Source organism: Pseudonaja textilis, chromosome 2, assembly GCF_049901715.1.
Source record: "Pseudonaja textilis isolate UNSWEBS1 chromosome 2, rPseTex1.2, whole genome shotgun sequence".
Taxonomy (NCBI): Eukaryota; Metazoa; Chordata; class Lepidosauria; order Squamata; family Elapidae; genus Pseudonaja; species Pseudonaja textilis.
In genome coordinates, this window is record NC_141991.1 from 1892108 (window position 1) to 1910948 (window position 18841).

Sequence of the window (18841 nt, forward strand, 5' to 3'; positions counted from 1 at the left end):
CGAAGACCCTCCAGTCACGGAGCCCCCACAACCTCTGGAGGGGAGCCATTCCCAAAGGATCCACCGTCGCTTGAAAGAGGCTTTTGAGATCTTCCCCCCAGCAGAGAATCGCAGCCACCAGTTTCACAGCGTGCAGCCCCAGCGGGCTCCGATCTGGGGAGGGAAGGAACCTGCAGCTGACACGCTTCAGCCCAGTTGCTTCTCTGCTTCCAGGCCGCGGAGGGAACCGAACAGCCCGACTTGCTCCCGGACTCTCCTCCCACCTGTTGCCCCCAACTCACCTGCCAGCTGCTGCTTCGATGCGTGGAAGAACATAGAAGCCGCTTTGCACACCACCTTCTTCCCATGAGTCCTCCGGAAGAGGAAGTTCCTCTCTGCGCTTTTTCTCCTCCTCTCCCATCCTTTCTAGCAATAAAGTACTCAATGCTTTTCAAATCCTCCTTTTTAAAGCTCGGATGGCACTACTGAATTGATACCTTTCTAGGTACAAATGTTGCGTTACCGCCATCTAGCAACAGGAGGTGGAAAAACACGCTTTGTCCAGGCTCCACCATGGCATTTGGAAGATGTTTTCACTGTTTATATGGCAGCAGGTCCTTTTCGACTCCTAGCAACTGAGCTTTGCAACTGAGCCCCGTGAAATAGTGAAAAGTGCTGCTACTTATCTTCGTTTTTAGTGCCTTTGGGTCAGTCTTTGATGCCTGGCCTCTCAGTTTCCTTGTCAACTTCCTGCTTCCTAGGCCTGAAAGGATTGGCCAAAGTTGAACAGATGTTTTTGCCCTTCAAGTGGGACTGGAACTGAGCATTTCTCTGTCTCTAACCTGTGCCTTCACCATTACACCAAAGTGGCTCTTCTTCTTCCTCACAAAGTGTATTTAAGTGATTGCCCGCTAGGATGCCAAAATCCCTCTCACAGTTAGTGGCATTAATCCAGGTTTCATATAGTTTGTACCTGTAGTAAGTTAGCACCCACCCCTCTCCTAGAAAAATTAGTAATTGTTTTCTGTATTTTCCTTTTCACTTTTCCTTCTTTATTTCTTTTTTCTCTTTCACATTTATGTATGTGTTGTCTGTCTGTTTTAATTGTAAAATTCATAAAGTTTTTTTAAAAAAGAGAAATGAAATATCCTAGGAAATATTAAAAAGGCAGAATATTTCCCCTAAAAAGAGTAGAAACTCAGAAGCAGAAATTTACCTCAGAAGCAGAAGCTCACCCCACACCTTTGCTAATGGACCATTACTCTGACCTAGGCCAGTCTATTTTACATAACAAAGATCTCCAGGTAGAGCTATAATAGGAATAGGACTCAGGACAGCCTACAGAGTTGCCCCATGGGAGTCTGACAACCAATCAGAACACAAGCTCAAATTCAAATCCCAAGAGAGGGCATAAACAATTGCAATCTCAGCATATCAGCCCTTTTCCTGCTTTCTTCACCCAAGGCAGGTGATCCTGTCCACCATTAAACTATCTTTCCAAGCTGTCACCATGTTTCCAGTGTTTTTCTTCCCCGCTTGAAACTGAACCCAGAAGGATAATTCTTCCAACATACCTATACAATTGTTTTTTCTTGGCTAAGTATAAAACTTTAATTTGATCGGTGTTGAATATCATTTTGTTAGATAGGGCCCACTCTTCAAGTCTGTCATTTTTTATCTTGACCATGTCTTCTGGGGCATTGGCAATTCCTTCCAGCTTAGTGTCATCTGAAAAATTGATGAGTTCCCCTTCTATCCCCTCATCTAGGTTGTTTATGAAGATTTTGATGAGTTCTGGGTCTAAAATGCAACCTGAACGTACCCCATTGCTTATTTCCCTCCATGTGGGTGCAGTTCAATTGAGGGCTACGTGTTGAGTAAGTTTTGCAGCCAGTTAGGAATCCATCGTGTGGTGTTGCTGTCTGCCCCACATTTATCTAGCTTGCCCAGAAGTAGGTTGTGATCCACTTTATCAAATGCTTTGTTGAAATCTAAGTATACAATGTCCATAGCATTTCTCTGGTCCACTAATTTAGTCACTTTATCAAAGAATGAAATAAAGCTTGTTTGGCGTGACCTGTTTTTGATGAACCCATGTTGGCTACTTTTTATAACTTTGTTTGCCTCTCCCCGCGAGAGGATCTCCACAGCATAACCTGGCGTAACCTGGAAAAGGAATGGGAGGGGCCGGGATCTGGGCTCCCAGCCCCATTTCCCCTTTTCCTGCCTCGTCTCTAGTCACAAGAGGAAAACTTTAACTCCTTTGCTGAAGCTGCTGCAGGGAGAGGGACGCCTGGAGTGCCACCAGACAATGCCGGTGCCCTCCTGCCAAGTCCCGTCAGAAAGGCTCATCCATATCACCCACAAGAAAAAGCAAGGGATGAAAAGCAAGCACCCAGATTTTTAAAAAATAGATTGAAAATCATTGCACTAGTAAAAGAAACTTGCCTTTGCTAATCCACAATAAGCTACAATAGGTGCAAGTTAGGAATGCATTGATATTGAAGAGGGGTGAGGCAGACCTGCAGATGTCATTGCACTAGAAGGCCCGCCATCCTTCCTCCATCCAATTCCTAGCTAAAGATGCTGCCTTTTCGTCAATATCTAACCTTATACAGTATGTCAGGAGTTTAGTAGAGCCTTTTCTAATCCATTGTATTAAAAGGCGCATGTCTTGCAAGCCTTTTCACAAAATTCCTTAAGTCTGCAAAGGAGCAATTCAATGTCTTCTTCCACGGGGAATGGCCATGCCTTGTTCTGAGTAGGAGGATCCTTTCCAGCTTTTGTCAGCCCTCCAAGCATTGACCCCATTTCAAACCAGAACTCTGAGGCAGATTCCCAAAGAACAGGTTTTATTTAGGAGACATCATCTTGGTATTAGCTGGTGGAAAGCCAACTCTAAATTTTCCAGGGCTTTCCATCTCAATAAACCCAACCGTTTCACTTTCCTTCAAAACAATGATCACATTGTCCAATCCAGGCTCCTGCTGGTTACCTGGCAACTCCTTCCTCCGCCTCCAGCCAGCCAACAGCTGGAATGTCCTTGACCCACTAGTTTATTTTAATTACAACTGTTAGTGTTTGGGGATAAACCCCCTAGCTGAGTGCACAGCAGCAGTCAAGCCAGGCAGCCAAATGAGAGTGAGGCTGGGCCCTAGAGTATACACACACTTGAGACAAGTACACTGTTTGTGGTTTAAATAGGTATTTAATTCATACAGAGATTAAGAATAGTCATTCAGTCCATATGTCAGTATCCAGTTTATCCATACATTTATCAAGTCTCTTTAAACAGTAAATACAATCTCTTTATCTGCTTGTATATCTTCTTCTTAAGATACCTTTCTCTCAAGTACTAACGCTGAATCCACAGCTCACCAGTAAACAGTCTTTGTGTTCAGGTGAAATGGTATCTGGCACAGTAGCCTCCAAGGTAAGCAGATAGATGTTCCAACAACAGTAGGCAACAGACCTGGAACAGTAACCAGGTGCATCCAGAAGCCGGACTCAGACAGTTGCATCCAGAAGCCGGACTCAGACAGTTGCATCCAGAAGCCGGGGCTATTACGTTTCCCCTCCTACCTATATGGCTGCCTGCAACCGCACCCACAATGACATTGCAGTTTCTTGTGCTTAAAGCTACATAGCACTTAATCCTAGGTTTACATATTTATTCAACCCAAACCAGTTGGAGTATTCATATACCCAACATTCTCCCCTTTTGGGTGACATAAATATGTAATGCCTTTACATTCTAAACCCATATTTATCACAACTTTCTAGATGCTTAATAGCACCTTGGGCTTTAGTAAAATGATCAGCTACATTGTCCTCCGACATGCAGTATTCTAGCTGTATCAATTTACTCTGTACAGATTCTCTTACATTAAGATACCTCAAATCTGTATGTTTACTTCTCGTTTTAACTGCAATACTTGTGGCCATTTGAATTGCTGCCTGATTATCTTCATGTACAACTACAGGGTAATTTACAGTTATACCCATATCCTTCAACATTTGTTTGTACATAATTAACTCAGTACACAATAAAGATAAACAGGAGAATTCTGCCTCCATAGTAGACAAACTTATATGCTGTTGCCTTATTGACTTCCAGCCTATTAATGTCTTACCCAGCATTATGGCTGTTCCTGAAGTCGACTTTCTTGTATCTCTTTCTGATGCAAAACTAGCATCTGCATAAGCACTCAATATGAGATCACCTTTTGGTTCTAAATACAGTGCATGGTGTAATGTACCTTTAAGATATCTTAGGATTCTTTTCAATGCTATCCAGTGACATTGAAGCGGATCATTATTGTGTCGTGCCAGCTGATTAATACTAAAAGCAATATCTGGCCTTGACCAATTGCTAATATATGATAAGCTACCAATCAAGGATTGATACAGTTCCTTATCACATTTGGGACTTTGTGTATCCATTTTGCAAATATCCTGACTCATTGGAGTCTTTGCAGGCTTACAAAGTTCCATTTTATAATCTAATAGCAATTTAGATATCTTATCTTCTTGAGATATCTTAAACCCTTTCTGTGTTCTCAGTATATTCAAACCTAGATATCTCTTTATCTCACCTAATTGCTTGATTTTTACCTTCTTGGCTAATGATGCAATTATTTCATTTGCTTCATCATTAGTTTTAGTCATCAGAGCAATATCATCAGTAAACAACAATAATAATGATATTTTCCCATTCTTTTCCCTCTTAAATAGACATGGGTCGGCTAAACCAGCTTTAAACCCTATATTGGTCAGTTCCTTTACAATATACTGGTTCCATTCATAGCCCGATTGTTTAAGACCATAAAGGCTCTTCTTTAATAACCAACAATCATTATTATTATTATCTCCTTTAAATCCATTAGGCCTTTTCATATACACAGTATGTCTTAGTGGAGCATGCAAGTAAGCAGTTTCCACATCAAGATGGTTAACTATATATTTCTTGCTTGCTGCCCACACTAATGCTGCCCTTAATGTTGCTGCTTTAAGACTAGGTGCAAATACTTCATCATAGTCTTTTGCACTTTGTCTAAAGCCTTGGGCTACTAACCTTGCCTTATGGATTGTGTTTCCATCCTTATCTGTTTTTATTTTAAAAATCCATTTTGCAGCCAATGGGTTTCTTCATTACTAGGTAATCTCACGTTTTCATAAACTTGCATATCCTTCAATGATTTCAATTCTTTATTAATTGCTGCATACCATTTTTCTTTCTCTTTAGAAGGATATCTTCTTATCTCATCCACAGTACTTGGGATTCTATTTTCCTGGCACACTGTATTAGCCTGGTATCTATCAGGCGGTCTAGAAATACGTGTAGTCCTTCTGGGTATTACTGGGCTTGGTTGAGTTACTACCTGTTCCTCATCTTCAGCTATTTCTTCCTCTAGGGGCTCTACTTCATCTACTTCAACTTTATTTTTAAAGTTACAGGGATACTTAATGGGATTTTTGTATGATTCAATAACCACCTCGTTATTGCTATCCTGTTCTAACTTATCCCATCCTACGTGCTCTAGAAATTGGGCATTGGCACTACATAACACTCTAGATGTGCCTTTCTCCCAAAATCTATATGCCCTATGGTTAGCTTGATAACCAACGAAGAATAATTGTTTAGCTCTATGTTGCCCTTTACGCCTGAGTTGTGTAGGGATATGCACCCATGCTGGTGCACCAAATGTGTGCAGGTAACTCAAATCAGGCTTCCTGCCATGCCACATGGTGAATGGTATTTCACCAGTGGTTGAGTTAACCACATTATTTAATAAATGATTAGCACACATTGTTGCCTCCCCCCACAAAGAATCAGGTAACCCAGAATCAGTTAACATAGTACGGGTCATCGCCTGTAGTGTTTGGCCTCTTCCTTCTATATATGCATTGTGCTGTGGTCTGTATGGTGCAGATGTCTTATGAGCTATTCCAGCTGCCTTTAATCTATTCTGGAATTTGCTATTGACAAATTCCGTGCCATTATCTGTCACCAGGGTTATCAGTTGCCGTTTGGTTTTTCTTTCAGCAAACTTTAACCAGTTGAAGAAATGTTGATATGTTTCAGTTTTGCTTTTCATTAAGTAGCAAAACCCATATCTAGAGTAATGGTCCATAATGCTCAGTATATATTGAGCACCCCCCATACTGGGTTTCTTTGGACCTATAATGTCTGCAAATACTACTTCTAAAGGTTCTTTAGTTTTAAAACCATTTAGCCTATTTGCAGGCATTATTTTACTCTTATCTTCACAACAGACATTACAACGCAAATACTTATCACAGGGTTTTAACCTTATACCTTCAGATAACTCTACTGTACGTTTTAGCATTTTAAAATTTACATGCCCCAAACGCCTATGCAATAAATGGATACAATCATCATGAGGCTTGGTATTATTAAATACAGTTTGTGCCTCCCCTTTCTTACTATCATGTAAGACATATAATGCTCCATTTAAAGCTGCAGTTACCTTTTTGTTATCTCTTTCCAGTGTGCACTTATTATTTTTCATATCACAATTGCTAAACATGGCCAGTTCAAAGGATTTCTTTGGCTTCTTTAAATTCTGGCGTTTTCCTTTTCTGCAGAATCTTGCCAAATGTCCTCTGCCTCCACAATTAAAACACTTTTTAATTGTGTATGCCGTTGAAGATAACTTCTCTTCTTCCGGGTGCTTTGCTTTACACAGCTGGTATCTCTCAGGCTTTGAAGATAATTTCTCTTCCTTATGTTTATCTTCCCTCAGCTGTTCACGTTCGCTCCTTCTCCTGGCTTCCTCTAATAACCTGCCGGTTATCTCAGTTACTGATAAACTGTCTTTAGGCAATACCTCTAAAGCAGTTACAAAATCATCATAGCTTCGATCCAGAGAAGACAGTATGATGTATACTTGTTGCAACTCATTAAAGATAAGCTCTTTTTCTTGCAGTTGTTGAAAAATGCTTTTCATACAGTTTAAATGAGTCAACATGTCTCCATTTATCTCAAGATGTGTTCTAAACAGCTTCCGTGTAAGATTGATATGAGCTCCTACACTGTCTCGAACATAAATCCTTTTAAGATTATCCCAGCAGTCTGCAGCATTTTCCACCCCTCGGATATGAATGAGTTGCTGGTCAGACAAGGTGAGACCTATGATGCACAAAGCCTGTTCATTCTTTCTTTCATAATCCTGTATCAGTTTATAATCCTCTTCATCATTGGGATCTAAGTTTGATACATCTGGTGGGTTTGTAATTATGTCCCACAAACCTTCTCTTCGTAGAAGTAAACTACATTTCATTGACCATGAAACATAGTTTGTTCCATCTAGTCTGGATATCATGGACAGACTTGGCAAATTTACTTGTGCCATTGCTCTGCAGAAAAATAACTATTCAACAAACAGTTTGTCTTTACAGTAATGTGTAACTCTTGACCAAACTCTCTCTGGTATATCCTGGTTAGCTAGACTGTGCACACTGCTGGGCCCATAACCAATGTTAGTGTTTGGGGATAAACCCCCTAGCTGAGTGCACAGCAGCAGTCAAGCCAGGCAGCCAAATGAGAGTGAGGCTGGGCCCTAGAGTATACACACACTTGAGACAAGTACACTGTTTGTGGTTTAAATAGGTATTTAATTCATACAGAGATTAAGAATAGTCATTCAGTCCATATGTCAGTATCCAGTTTATCCATACAGTTATCAAGTCTCTTTAAACAGTAAATACAATCTCTTTATCTGCTTGTATATCTTCTTCTTAAGATACCTTTCTCTCAAGTAATAACGCTGAATCCACAGCTCACCAGTAAACAGTCTTTGTGTTCAGGTGAAATGGTATCTGGCACAGTAGCCTCCAAGGTAAGCAGATAGACGTTCCAACAACAGTAGGCAACAGACCTGGAACAGTAACCAGGTGCATTCAGAAGCCGGACTCAGACAGTTGCATCCAGAAGCCGGACTCAGACAGTTGCATCCAGAAGCCGGGGCTATTACGTTTCCCCTCCTACCTATATGGCTGCCTGCAACCGCACCCACAATGACATTGCAGTTTCTTGTGCTTAAAGCTACATAGCACTTAATCCTAGGTTTACATATTTATTCAACCCAAACCAGTTGGAGTATTCATATACCCAACAACAACCCCCTTAAGGCTCCAAGCTTTGACAAGCCCAAAGCTACGTGAAGAAATCCCAACTAGAAAACTACAGAAAAGGAAACAGGGGAAAGGGGAAAAAACAAACCCACAGCCAGATCAGCTTCAAGGTTGACAGCTTACTTCTCCCGTTTTAAGGGTTTCCATTTTTCAACATATTGTTGCACCCAAAAAACAAGCCTTTTCCCTTTTTTTACTGGTAGAATTATGTATCATCAAAGATATCTGTAAGTCCTGGAGTGAAAGTATACATGTACACATATACGTGGGTACTGTTGGAAGAAAAATTTGGTCTGGTTCCAAGCTGGAAGGACCCTGGAAATAAAATGGAGGCTGATTGAAAAGAAGGATTCTGTATATTGATGAGCAGAACCAACAACAGTATGTAGTTCCGGGAAACCTTACAAAATGGCTAAATGAATGGATGGAACTTTATAGGTTTCTATAAGTTTGAAGTATGAACTGTTCTCCGGATTGTGCAATGAAAGGGGCTTTTGTGTCATTTGCTTTTTCAAAAGTGGTGAGTTAATCCTATTATGTCCTAAAAGGTCACCCTCCTGTCCTTAAAATTTGGGTGGGAGAATGCACATTTTAATCCCATCAACTGGAACTGAAGGTGTTTTGTTTGTGAATAGGCTGGCCTGGATTTCTTAACAAAACATCCTTCTCTGAAGACTTTGGATAAGTGCTGAGGCTGCTTTCTGCCTTTGTTAAGAGTTTTCTTCTCCATTTTTCTGTTGAGGAAATATAATATTCTGTCTCTTTTAATATTCCCCAAAATATTTCATTCTCTAGGGGTGGAGTGTTTGTGATTACTTCTTACAGTACACTCACACTTTTTAGATCTAACATTAGAGCAAGGGGAGGATGTTAATCGATGAAATGATCCCAAGAGTTTCAGCAAGATTAAAGGATTAAAGGGTTTGCACATGGAAGTAGAGTGGAGGCTTTTAAGAAGAGACCGGACAGCCTCTTGTCTCAAATAGTATAGGGTCTCCTGCCTTGAGCAAGAGGGGTTGGACTAGAAGACCTCTAAGGTCCCTTCCAACTGGGATACTTTATGTAAATATAGGTAGTCCTCGACTTGCAACCACAATTCAGCCCAAAATTTCAGTGTTGCTAAGTGAGACATCTGTTAAGTGAGTTTTGCCCCATTTTACCACTTTTTTTGGCCAGAGTTAAATGAATCATTGCCATTGTTAATCATACAGTTGTTAAGTGAATCTGGGTTCCCTGTTGACTTTGCTGGTCACAAAAGAGAATCACAGGACTCCGGGACAGTGCAACCATCATAAAATAGGGTGCTTTGGAAAGCATCTGAATTCTGATCATGCGACCATGGGGATAGCTGCAATGGTCGTGTGAAAAACAATCATCAAGTCACTTTTTTCAGTGCTGTTGAGTGGTCACTAAATGAACAGTTGTAAACCAAGGAGTGCCTGTAAGAAAAAAGGCAAGAAATACTGTGCACAACCAGGCTGGTTAGGTAGTCTCATTTAATGACAGCCATTGGGATCTGCAAGTCCATTCGTGACTAGTGTGGTCATTAAATACGTCCTCACTAAACCATGCCAACTTACATCTGTTCTAGCCATGGTCATTAAGCGAATCACCATGTTCTGTTCAGTGCAATGTACCACAACTGTGACTTGCAAGTTCCTGTCAATTTTGTTTGTTGGAAGCCAATTGTGGAGGTTCCAAATGGCAATTCTATGACTAATCGCAAGCCATCCTCGAATAACTGTGATGGCCACAACTTTGAGGAACACTTGTAAGTCTACTTTTTCAGCGCCATATAAGTGATAACCGAGGACTGTCTATAAAACTGGACATCCCAAACGGTGCTCAATAGCTATTATTTAAAAAATCCTAAGTTAAGCACAGTTGTGTCAGGATAATAAATGGATGGTGCACCACTAGGAAATCCTGTGTTTGTTTGCTAGGTGTGGAAGTTAAAAAAAAAATCACAGGAGGAAGCAGTGGCATTTCCAAGAAAAGAACATGTCCATAAAGACAACCCTACTATGAAGGAGAACTAGTTTTAAAGCATGTACCACCGATGGAATAAAATCAGGGGAGTGAAAGAATATGTAGAGACTGACATGTTTCAATATAATTCCTTATGTCTTTTGAATTCATCCTGTAGACCATCCCCTCTGACTCTTAGATTGGGTTTCTTAAATTTTGCTTGATACCTTTATGCGGCCCTATACAAATATCCTGAGGCTTTGCAAGGGTTTCTAACTCCTAACCATGAGAAGAGGAGACATGATAAACATATGCACTAACATGTGACACCAAGGAAAGTGAGAAAGGAAAAAGGATGGAAGATACATTTACTATTTTAAAGTTTAGAAATTTTGCACGTTTAAATTCAAAGTAAGTTGGAGCCTGAGGCCGAAAGAGCCCCTTGGTTCTTCCAGATGCCAGTCCTGATCTGTTCCTGGTCACCGAGTGTCCTTCTGCAAAGGGATTGCATGCAACATGACCTACCAAAAAAGATTGTAACCTGTCTTTTTGAACGGTGCTGGTGAAATGCACAATCTTGGAATATTTTGACGTCTTCTGATCCCAGCAAAATCAGGATCATTCATCTTGCATAGCTAAAATGTCACTTTTGCCGCTACAAATAAGGTCACTTTTGCCGCTACAAATAATGTTCCTCTCTTTATTTGTAGAATGAATTTTTGAGCCCTGGGAGAGAAGTGAAAGAACAGGAAACTTCTCCCATGTGTTGGGAAGACAGCTTTGCATTACTTTTCTTTCCTCACATCTCATCGCCAAGGAGGGAGCGAACCGCAAAAGTACCCGTCCCTTGGGGTTGCTCTCACCTTCCCACCGTCAAAGGCTAATATGGAGGTCCTTAAAAACAAAGATCACCACAGGAGGAGTTGTGAATAAACCTGGAGTTCCTGTGCCCAAAACCACCATCCCTTTTCTCCTCCACTCAATGTTCCTACAGCTCTTTTCCATGAAGGCCACCTGCAAGGCAGAACAGCCTTTACACCTGACATTTTACACTGCTTTTGTCACTGCCCTGTTGGAAGGAAAAGTTCCTCTATGGTTCATTCTCGCCAGCCGGGGTGAGAAATCATAGCTGGTGGGGGGAAAAACTTGGTAAGCAGGCTATTCGGAAAGGTTTTATTTCGGAATCCAATGGTCCTGGGACAGCAATGACTTCCGGGTCAGCTAGACGCCAGCTAGAGAGATTTTTATACCTTTTACAGTGTTTCAAAACCTGAGGTTTGCTTTTGTATATCTTCGTTATTTGATTGGTGGTGCAATGGTTTCCCCCCTTAGTCCTAATCCTGTCAAGAAGTGTGATTTTCTTTCTTCTTTCAGATAATGCGCCCTTAGTCCTGTCAAGTGGTGTAGTTGTTTTTAATTCTATTAATTTTGGTTCCTCCGTGACTTTTAGCCGGATTTTATCAAGGAGTCAGCCAGCCCAAGATAATGTTATAATAACCGGAGCTATTCAGTTTAAAGAAGAAACAATGAATTTATTTCATGAACGGGACTTATGCAGGCTATTCGCCGGAGGTTTATTTCTGTTAAGAAAGAGGTGAAAAGAAAGAAAACGAGAGATGGTATTTTTATTCTCTGGGGGTTCTTTTCTTTTCTGGCTTCTAGGTTTAATCCTTGCTCGTCAGGAAAGAAGCCAGGGAAACAGAATTTATCTTGGGGAATCTCCTTTTTCTGGAGGGGGGGGGGACACTATTTTTCCCACAGCCCCAACCTCCCCCAATATATTTGCTATTCATATGGTTCCACTTGCGTGCCTCATTCTTGACACAATCTGAACAGACATGCTTGGTGCACTGTTAGGAAAAGATGAACTTTGAACACCCTCTATTTTTCTTCTCCTCTTGCTTTCTCCTTATACGAGGAGCCACAATCTCTAACTATAGCTCCTATCCCCGAGAGATGCTGGCTGGGGAATTCTGGGGCTGAAAATCTCAGGGCATCCAGGGAGAAAAAGGCTGGGACTCTGTACGTGGCACTTCTATCATCTACCATGAAAGAAATAAAAAAGAACACTCCCATTCTTTTTACATTTTTTCATAATGGTACAATTTCTGCAAAAATAAATATCCAGCAGCAACTTCTGCTGCTGCTGGCCAGATAGCCATTATCAAACTAATACGTTGCAATTTTTTTCTTCTCTGCTTCCTATCTAATACCATTTCATACTTGCCTACAAAAAAACCAGGCATATTCTATGTAGTCAAATTAAATAATCATTTCTCAGCTGGACTTACAATAGGACGTTAGAAATTCAAGCCTCCTCTACACTTATCGCTTTGGGTCTCATGTGGATTTCCTTGTGTGTGATAAGGGTGGACCGTTTCCTGAAACACTGTCCACATTCAGGGCACTCAAATGGTTTCTCCCCTGTGTGTAGAAGCATATGATTTAAAAGGCTAGTCCGAATACTGAAATCTTTCCCACAGTCTGGACACTCGTATGGTTTCTCTCCTGTGTGAGTCCTCTGGTGCATCATGAGGTTGGAACTCTGGCTGAAATTTTTCCCACAGTCAGGACATTCAAAAGGTTTCACTCCGGTGTGAGTCCTCTGGTGTCTCACTAGGCTGGAATTCCAACTGAATCTTTTCTCACAATCAGGACATTCAAAGGGTTTCTCTCCGGTGTGAGTCCTCTGGTGTTTCACCAGAGTGGAATTCTGACTGAAACATTTTCCACAATCAGCACATTTAAATGGTTTCTCACCTGTGTGAGTCCTCTGGTGTACCACCAGGCTGGAATTGGTACTGAAACTTCTTCCACAATCAGGACATTCGAACGGTTTCTCACCTGTGTGACTCCTCTGGTGTGCAATGAGATGAGAATTCCAATTGAAACTATTCCCACATTCAAGACATTTAAAGGGTTTCTCGCCTGTGTGAATCCTCTGGTGGCTAATAAGGTTGTTATTGTTACTGATTTCCCCCCCACAATCAGAACATTCAAAGGGTTTCTCTCCTGTGTGGGTTCTCTGGTGTATCACCCCCTCGTCATGCTCCCTAAAGCAGTTACCATATTGGGAGTGCTTGTAGGACTTCTCTCCTGTGTGGGCCCTTCCAAGGACCACAACAGAGCTGCTCTGTTCAAAGGTTTTGCCACATTCAGAGTATATGTAAGATTTTTCTTCAGCCTGGATCCTCTCAGGCATAATCAACTGTGATTTGCACATCTATGGATCTCTTCCACAACTCATATTCCACAACTCATATTCTTGAGGAGGTCCAAAATATGGATGATCCCTTGTTCAGTTGTGCTTTGATCCAAGCTGTTTTCTTCCTTCCAGAGCAAGGCCTGCAACACTGTCTGCTTTACGAGGCTTTCCAAGTGACCTTTTCCTCCCCAGTAACTTCAAGGTATTTCCCTCTTTTGCTGAAGGAAAAAATAATAATCTCCTGTGACTTTTCATGTAATGCTTGTTTGAATTTCACACTCTACTTTTCCGAGCTAGAAATCTCTTCTTGATTTTCTCTTGCTTGTCTCTCACCTGTTGAGGAAGGTGAAGAATTGTGTGGCTCCCTGAAGGAAATGGAAAATATTTTGATTTCTGACTGACTTGCTTTGCTATTCAGTGTTGCTTGTAATCCTCAGTTGTCCAGAGTGCTCTTATTGCCATCCTCTTTGCCTATAAGATTAAAATAAAAGGGTATATTTAATTGTGTATAAAATGGTTTCAGAAGATAAAAAAAAACGTTTACATTACAATGACAAAGCAAACATGACATAATGCTCCAATAAGCTTACACTAATCATGACTAATTTGACACATGGAAGACTACCCAGATCCAAGTTTGAACTTGTTGACTGGGTCAATCACAAATACTTAGCAAAGACTGTTTTCAAATACAGTCAAGTGAGGAAGAAATTACACCCTCTTTAATTTCTATGCTTTTACTTATCATGAAATAAAAAATATCATCGCAACAGAAATGTTTCAATCTAGTTGCTTCTTATAGCAATTATGAGGGTCCCCTGCAGGGCAGAACAGATTTTCCACCTGAAATGTTATACTGCTTTTGTCACTGCTCCAACTTTCCCCAATATATTTGCTATTCATATGGTTTCTTACACTTGTGTGCCTCATTCTTGACATAATCTGAACAGACATACCTTGTGTACCGAATTTCTGGAACTGTTAAGAATAGATGAACTTTGAAACCATATACTTCTCTTCTTCTCTCACTTTCTCTTTGTATGAGGTGCCATAATCTTTTAACTATAGTCTGAGTGCTCCTATCCCCAAGCGATGCTGCCTGGAGAATTCTGGGGCTGAAAATCTTTGGGGCACCCAGGGGAAAAATGGCTGGAACTCATGGCAAGTAGCATTTCTATCATCTACCATCGCAAAAATGCAAAGAACACTCCCCAAAAGATTTTTACATAATTGCCCAATTTCTACAAAGATAAATATCCAGGAACTTCTTACGCTGAAGGGCAGATAGCAATTATCAAAGTAATATGTTCCAATCTTTTCTTTCCTCTTCCCCATCTAATACCATTACAAATTCTGTGTAGTCAAATTAAACAGTCAATTTCTCATCTGCATTTACAATGGGACATTAAAATTAAATTCAAGCTGACTCTACACTTCTCACTTGAGGCCTCATGTAGATTTTCCTGTGTGCGATAAGGGTGGAATGTTGCCTGAAGCACCGTCCACACTCGGGGCACTTAAATGGTTTCTCCCCTGTGTGTATAAGGACATGATTCATAAGGCTCATCCTAATACTGAGATCTTTCCCACAAACAGGACATTCAAAGGGTTATTCTCCTGTGTGAGTCCTCTGGTGTTGAACCAAGCTGGAATTGTGACTGAAACTTTTCCCACAGTCAGGACATTCAAAGGGTTTCTCTCCTGTGTGAGTCCTCTGGTGTTGAACCAAGCTAGAATTGCGACTGAAACTTTTCCCGCAGTTAGGACACTCAAAGGGTTTCTCCCCTGTATGAGTTCTCTGGTGTTGAACCAAGGTAGAATTTTGACTGAAACATTTCTCCCTGTATGAGTTCTCTGGTGTTGAACCAAGGTAAATTTTGACTGAAACATTTCCCACACTCAGGACATTTAAAGGGTTTCTCTCCTGTGTGGATTCGCTGGTGTTGTACCAAGTTGGAATTATGACTGAAATGTTTCCCACAGTCAGGACATTTCAAGGATTTTTCTCCTGTATGGATTCGCTGGTGTTGAATCAAGCTGGAATGATGACTGAATCTTTTCCCACAGACAGGACACTGAAAGGGTTTCTCTCCTGTGTGAGTTCTCTGGTGTTGAACCAGGCTGGAATTTTGACTGAAACTTTTCCCACAGTCAGGACACTGAAAGGGTTTCTCTCCTGTGTGAGTCCTCTGGTGTTTCACCAAACAGGAATTCTGATTGAAACTTTTCCCACAATCAGGACACTCAAAGGGTTTCTCTCCTGTGTGGAGTCGCTGGTGTTTCACCAAGTTGGAATTATGACTGAAACTTTTCCCACAATCAGGACATTCAAAGGGTTTCTGTCCTGTGTGGAGTCGCTGGTGTTGAACCAAGTTGGAATTATCACTGAAACTTTTCCCACAGTCAGGACACTGAAAGGGTTTCTCTCCTGTGTGAGTCCGCTGGTGTTGAACCAAGCTGGAATTGTTACTGAAACTTTTCCCACAGTTAGAACAGTTAAAGGGTTTCTCTCCTGTGTGAGTCCTCTGGTGTTTAACAAGGCTGGAATTGGTACTGAAACTTTTCCCACAGTCAGGACACTCAAAGGGTTTCTCTCCTGTGTGAGTCCTCTGGTGTTGAACCAAGCTGGAACTGTGACTGAAACTTTTCCCACAGTCAGGACATTCGAAGGGTTTCTCTCCTGTGTGAGTCCTCTGATGGCTCACTAGGTGAGAATTCTGACTGAATTGTTTCCCACAGTCAGGACACTGAAAGGGTTTCTCTGCTGCATGAGGCCTCTGGGGTTTCACCAGGTTGGAATTCTGACTGAAACTTATACCAAAACCAGAACACTCAAAGGGTTCTATGTCTGTGTGAGTCCTCTGATGTTGAACCAAGCTGGAATTGGTACTGAAACTTTTTCCACAGTCAGGACACTGAAAGGGTTTCTCTCCTGTGTGAGTCCTCTGGTGTTTCACCAGATAGGAATTCTGATTAAAACTTTTCCCACAATCAGGACATTCAAAGGGTTTCTCTCCTGTGTGAGTCCTCTGGTGTTTCACCAGATAGGAATTCTGATTAAAACTTTTCCCACAATCAGGACATTCAAAGGGTTTCTCTCCTGTGTGGATTCGCTGGTGTTTAACCAAGTTGGAATTATCACTGAAACTTTTCCCACAGTCAGGACACTGAAAGGGTTTCTCTCCTGTGTGAGTCCTCTGGTGTTGAACCAAGCCGGAATTGGTACTGAAACTTTTCCCACAGTCAGGACATTCAAAGGGTTTTTCTCCTGTGTGTGTCCTCTGGTGTTCAACCAATCTGGAATTGTGACTGAAACTTTTCCCACAGTCAGGACATTCAAATGGTTTCTCTCCTGTGTGAGTCCTTCGGTGTTTCACCAGGTTGGAATTCTGACTGAAGCATTTCCCACACTCTGGACATTCATACATTTTCTTCCTGATGTAAGTCCTCTGGTGAGTCACAAGGTTGGAATTCTGACTGAAACTTTTACCACAACCAGGACATTTAAAGGGTTTCGCTCCTGTGTGAATCCTCTGCTCTGATTTAGTGATTTCCTTCCTCCCAAACCTAGGCCTGCAACACTGTCTGCTCTACGTGGCTTTCCAATTGTCCTTTTCCTCCCCAATAACTTCAAGATACTTCTCTCTTTTACTGATTGGAAAAATAATCTCTTGACTTTTCATGTAATTTTTGCTTAAATTTCACACTCCAGTTGTCCCTGGTAGAAATCTCTTCTTGATTTTCTCTCGTTTCTCTCTCACCTGCTGAGGAAGGTGAAGGAAATGGAAGATATTCTGATTTCTGGACTGACTTGCTTTGCTATTCAGTGTTGCTTGTTATCCTCAGTTGTCCATAGTGCTCTTATTGCCATCCACTTTGTCTATAAGATTTAAATAAAAGGATATCTTTAATTGCACATAAAATATTTGCAGAAGATGAGAAAAAAAGATAAAGATTTATGTTACAATGACAAAGCAAACATGCCACAATGCTCAAATAAGCTCTTACATTAATCATGATTCATTTGAGACGTGGAAGAATTCCCAGATCCAAGTTCAAATATCCATTGAATGACGAAATTCATTTGTTGACCGGGTCAGTCACAAATTCCTAGCAGTGCAAAGGGTTCTTTTCAAATACAGTCAAGTGAAAAAGAAAGAACACCCACTTTTTTCTACGGTTTTACTTATCAGGTTATCATAAATATCACCGCAACAGGACAGGACAGAATAACAGGATTGGAAGGGAACTTGCAGGTCTTCTAATCCAGTCTCTGCTCAAGCAGGATATTCTGCACTATTTTACACGTCTCTTCTGAAAAGCCTCCAGTGATGGAGCTCCACAACTTCTGAAGGCAAGCCGTTCTGCTGGTTAATTGTTCTCACCATTAGGAAATTTCTCACTGCTTCCATAGTATAAAGAGGCGAAGTAGCAGCCAAGTACTGCTAAAAAAAATGCCCTTGATCAACTGATCATCAGGAAGCATGACTACATCTACAAAAGCTGAACTTGGAGGAGTTTTCTGGTCTCCAGCATTGAGCTGTGTGTTAACACAATGCCAAAGAGTAAAGAATCAGTAGTGACTTTAGAGAAAGAATTGTTGCTGCCCATCAATATGGGAAGGTTTAAAAGGCCATTTCCAAACAATTTAAAATTCTTCATTCTACACTGAGGAAGATTATTCACAAGTGGGAAGCATTCCAGTCTCCCAGGAGTGGATATCCAAGAAAATTCGCCCAAAGATCAGACAATGCAATGACCAGAGAAATTGCTAAAAAACAAAGTGTTAAGACTCTACAACCTTCAGTTAGCATGTTAGACCAATGGTGGCTAAACTTTTTGGGCTCCTATACGAAAAATTGTGTGTGCAGTTGCACACTCGCAGTCCCATGCCAGCACCCAGAAGGCAAGGCACACCCTACCAAACAACAGTGTATCAGCGCAAGCATCTCATACCAACCGTCAACAATGGAGGTGGAGGGGTGATGATTTGGGCTTGTTTTGCAGCCACAGGACCTGGACACCTTGTACTCTTTGAGTCAACCATGAACTCCTCTGTATACCACAGTATTCTAGAGTCAAAAGTGAGGCCATCTGTCCAGTAGCTAAATCTAGGCTGACATCCGATTATGCAAGAGGACAATGGTCGCAAACACATCAGGAAATCTACAACAGAATGGCTGAAAAAGAAAAGGATCAAGGTGTTGCAATGGCAGTCAAAATCCAGACCTCAACCCGATTGACAGGACCTCAAGAGAGTTGTGCCTAAAAAAACACCCACAAACCTCTGAACTGAAGCAATGTTGTAAAAAAGATTGAGATAAAATTCCTCCACAATGCTGCAAGAGACTGATAAAGTCACACAGAAAAGAATTGCTTCTAACAACTTCTCCATTGCGTGCACATGCGTAGGGGACGGGGGCACACGTATTGCCTTCTGGGTGCTGGCACGTGAGTGTGAATATGCAAGCGCGCACACAATTTTTGGCAGAGGAGCCCAAAAAGTTTAGCCACTACTGCCCTATTCCATTC

At 41.3% G+C, this 18841-nt stretch overlaps 4 protein-coding genes across 9 annotated transcripts in view; all 4 read right to left on the reverse strand.

The window, feature by feature from the left end:
• LOC148126528 (uncharacterized) overlaps positions 1-350 on the reverse strand; it is a 149451-nt gene extending 149101 nt beyond the window's left edge. The window contains exon 1 of the mRNA XM_087927888.1: positions 282-350. The gene's annotated coding sequence lies outside the window, so the exon portion shown is untranslated. The remainder of the gene's footprint in view (positions 1-281) is intronic.
• Positions 1-389, reverse strand: part of LOC113454385 (uncharacterized) — a 31000-nt gene extending 30611 nt beyond the window's left edge. Inside the window, 1 exon segment of the mRNA XM_087928473.1 lies at positions 282-389. The gene's annotated coding sequence lies outside the window, so the exon portion shown is untranslated.
• An 11226-nt stretch (positions 390-11615) lies between these two features.
• LOC113451934 (uncharacterized) overlaps positions 11616-18841 on the reverse strand; it is a 33303-nt gene continuing 26077 nt past the window's right edge. For 2 of the 6 annotated variants that reach the window (XM_087928438.1, XM_087928437.1), the window contains 2 exons: positions 13643-13780; positions 11616-13527 (listed from right to left, as the gene is read on the reverse strand). In XM_087928438.1, coding sequence (XP_087784564.1) covers positions 12413-13327 — 915 coding nt within the window. In that variant the 5' untranslated portion in view covers positions 13328-13527; positions 13643-13780 and the 3' untranslated portion in view covers positions 11616-12412. Of the gene's footprint in view, positions 13781-14265; positions 15137-17070; positions 17190-18841 lie in introns of those variants that run through there. The other 4 variants (XM_087928433.1, XM_087928434.1, XM_087928435.1 and 1 more) reach the window with 3 other exon arrangements.
• LOC148126530 (uncharacterized) lies at positions 14727-17076 on the reverse strand. Its single transcript, XM_087922955.1, is given in 3 exon segments — positions 14727-14890; positions 15050-15303; positions 15305-17076. Coding segments are annotated over 3 exon segments (1851 nt in total). The 5' UTR covers positions 16738-17076.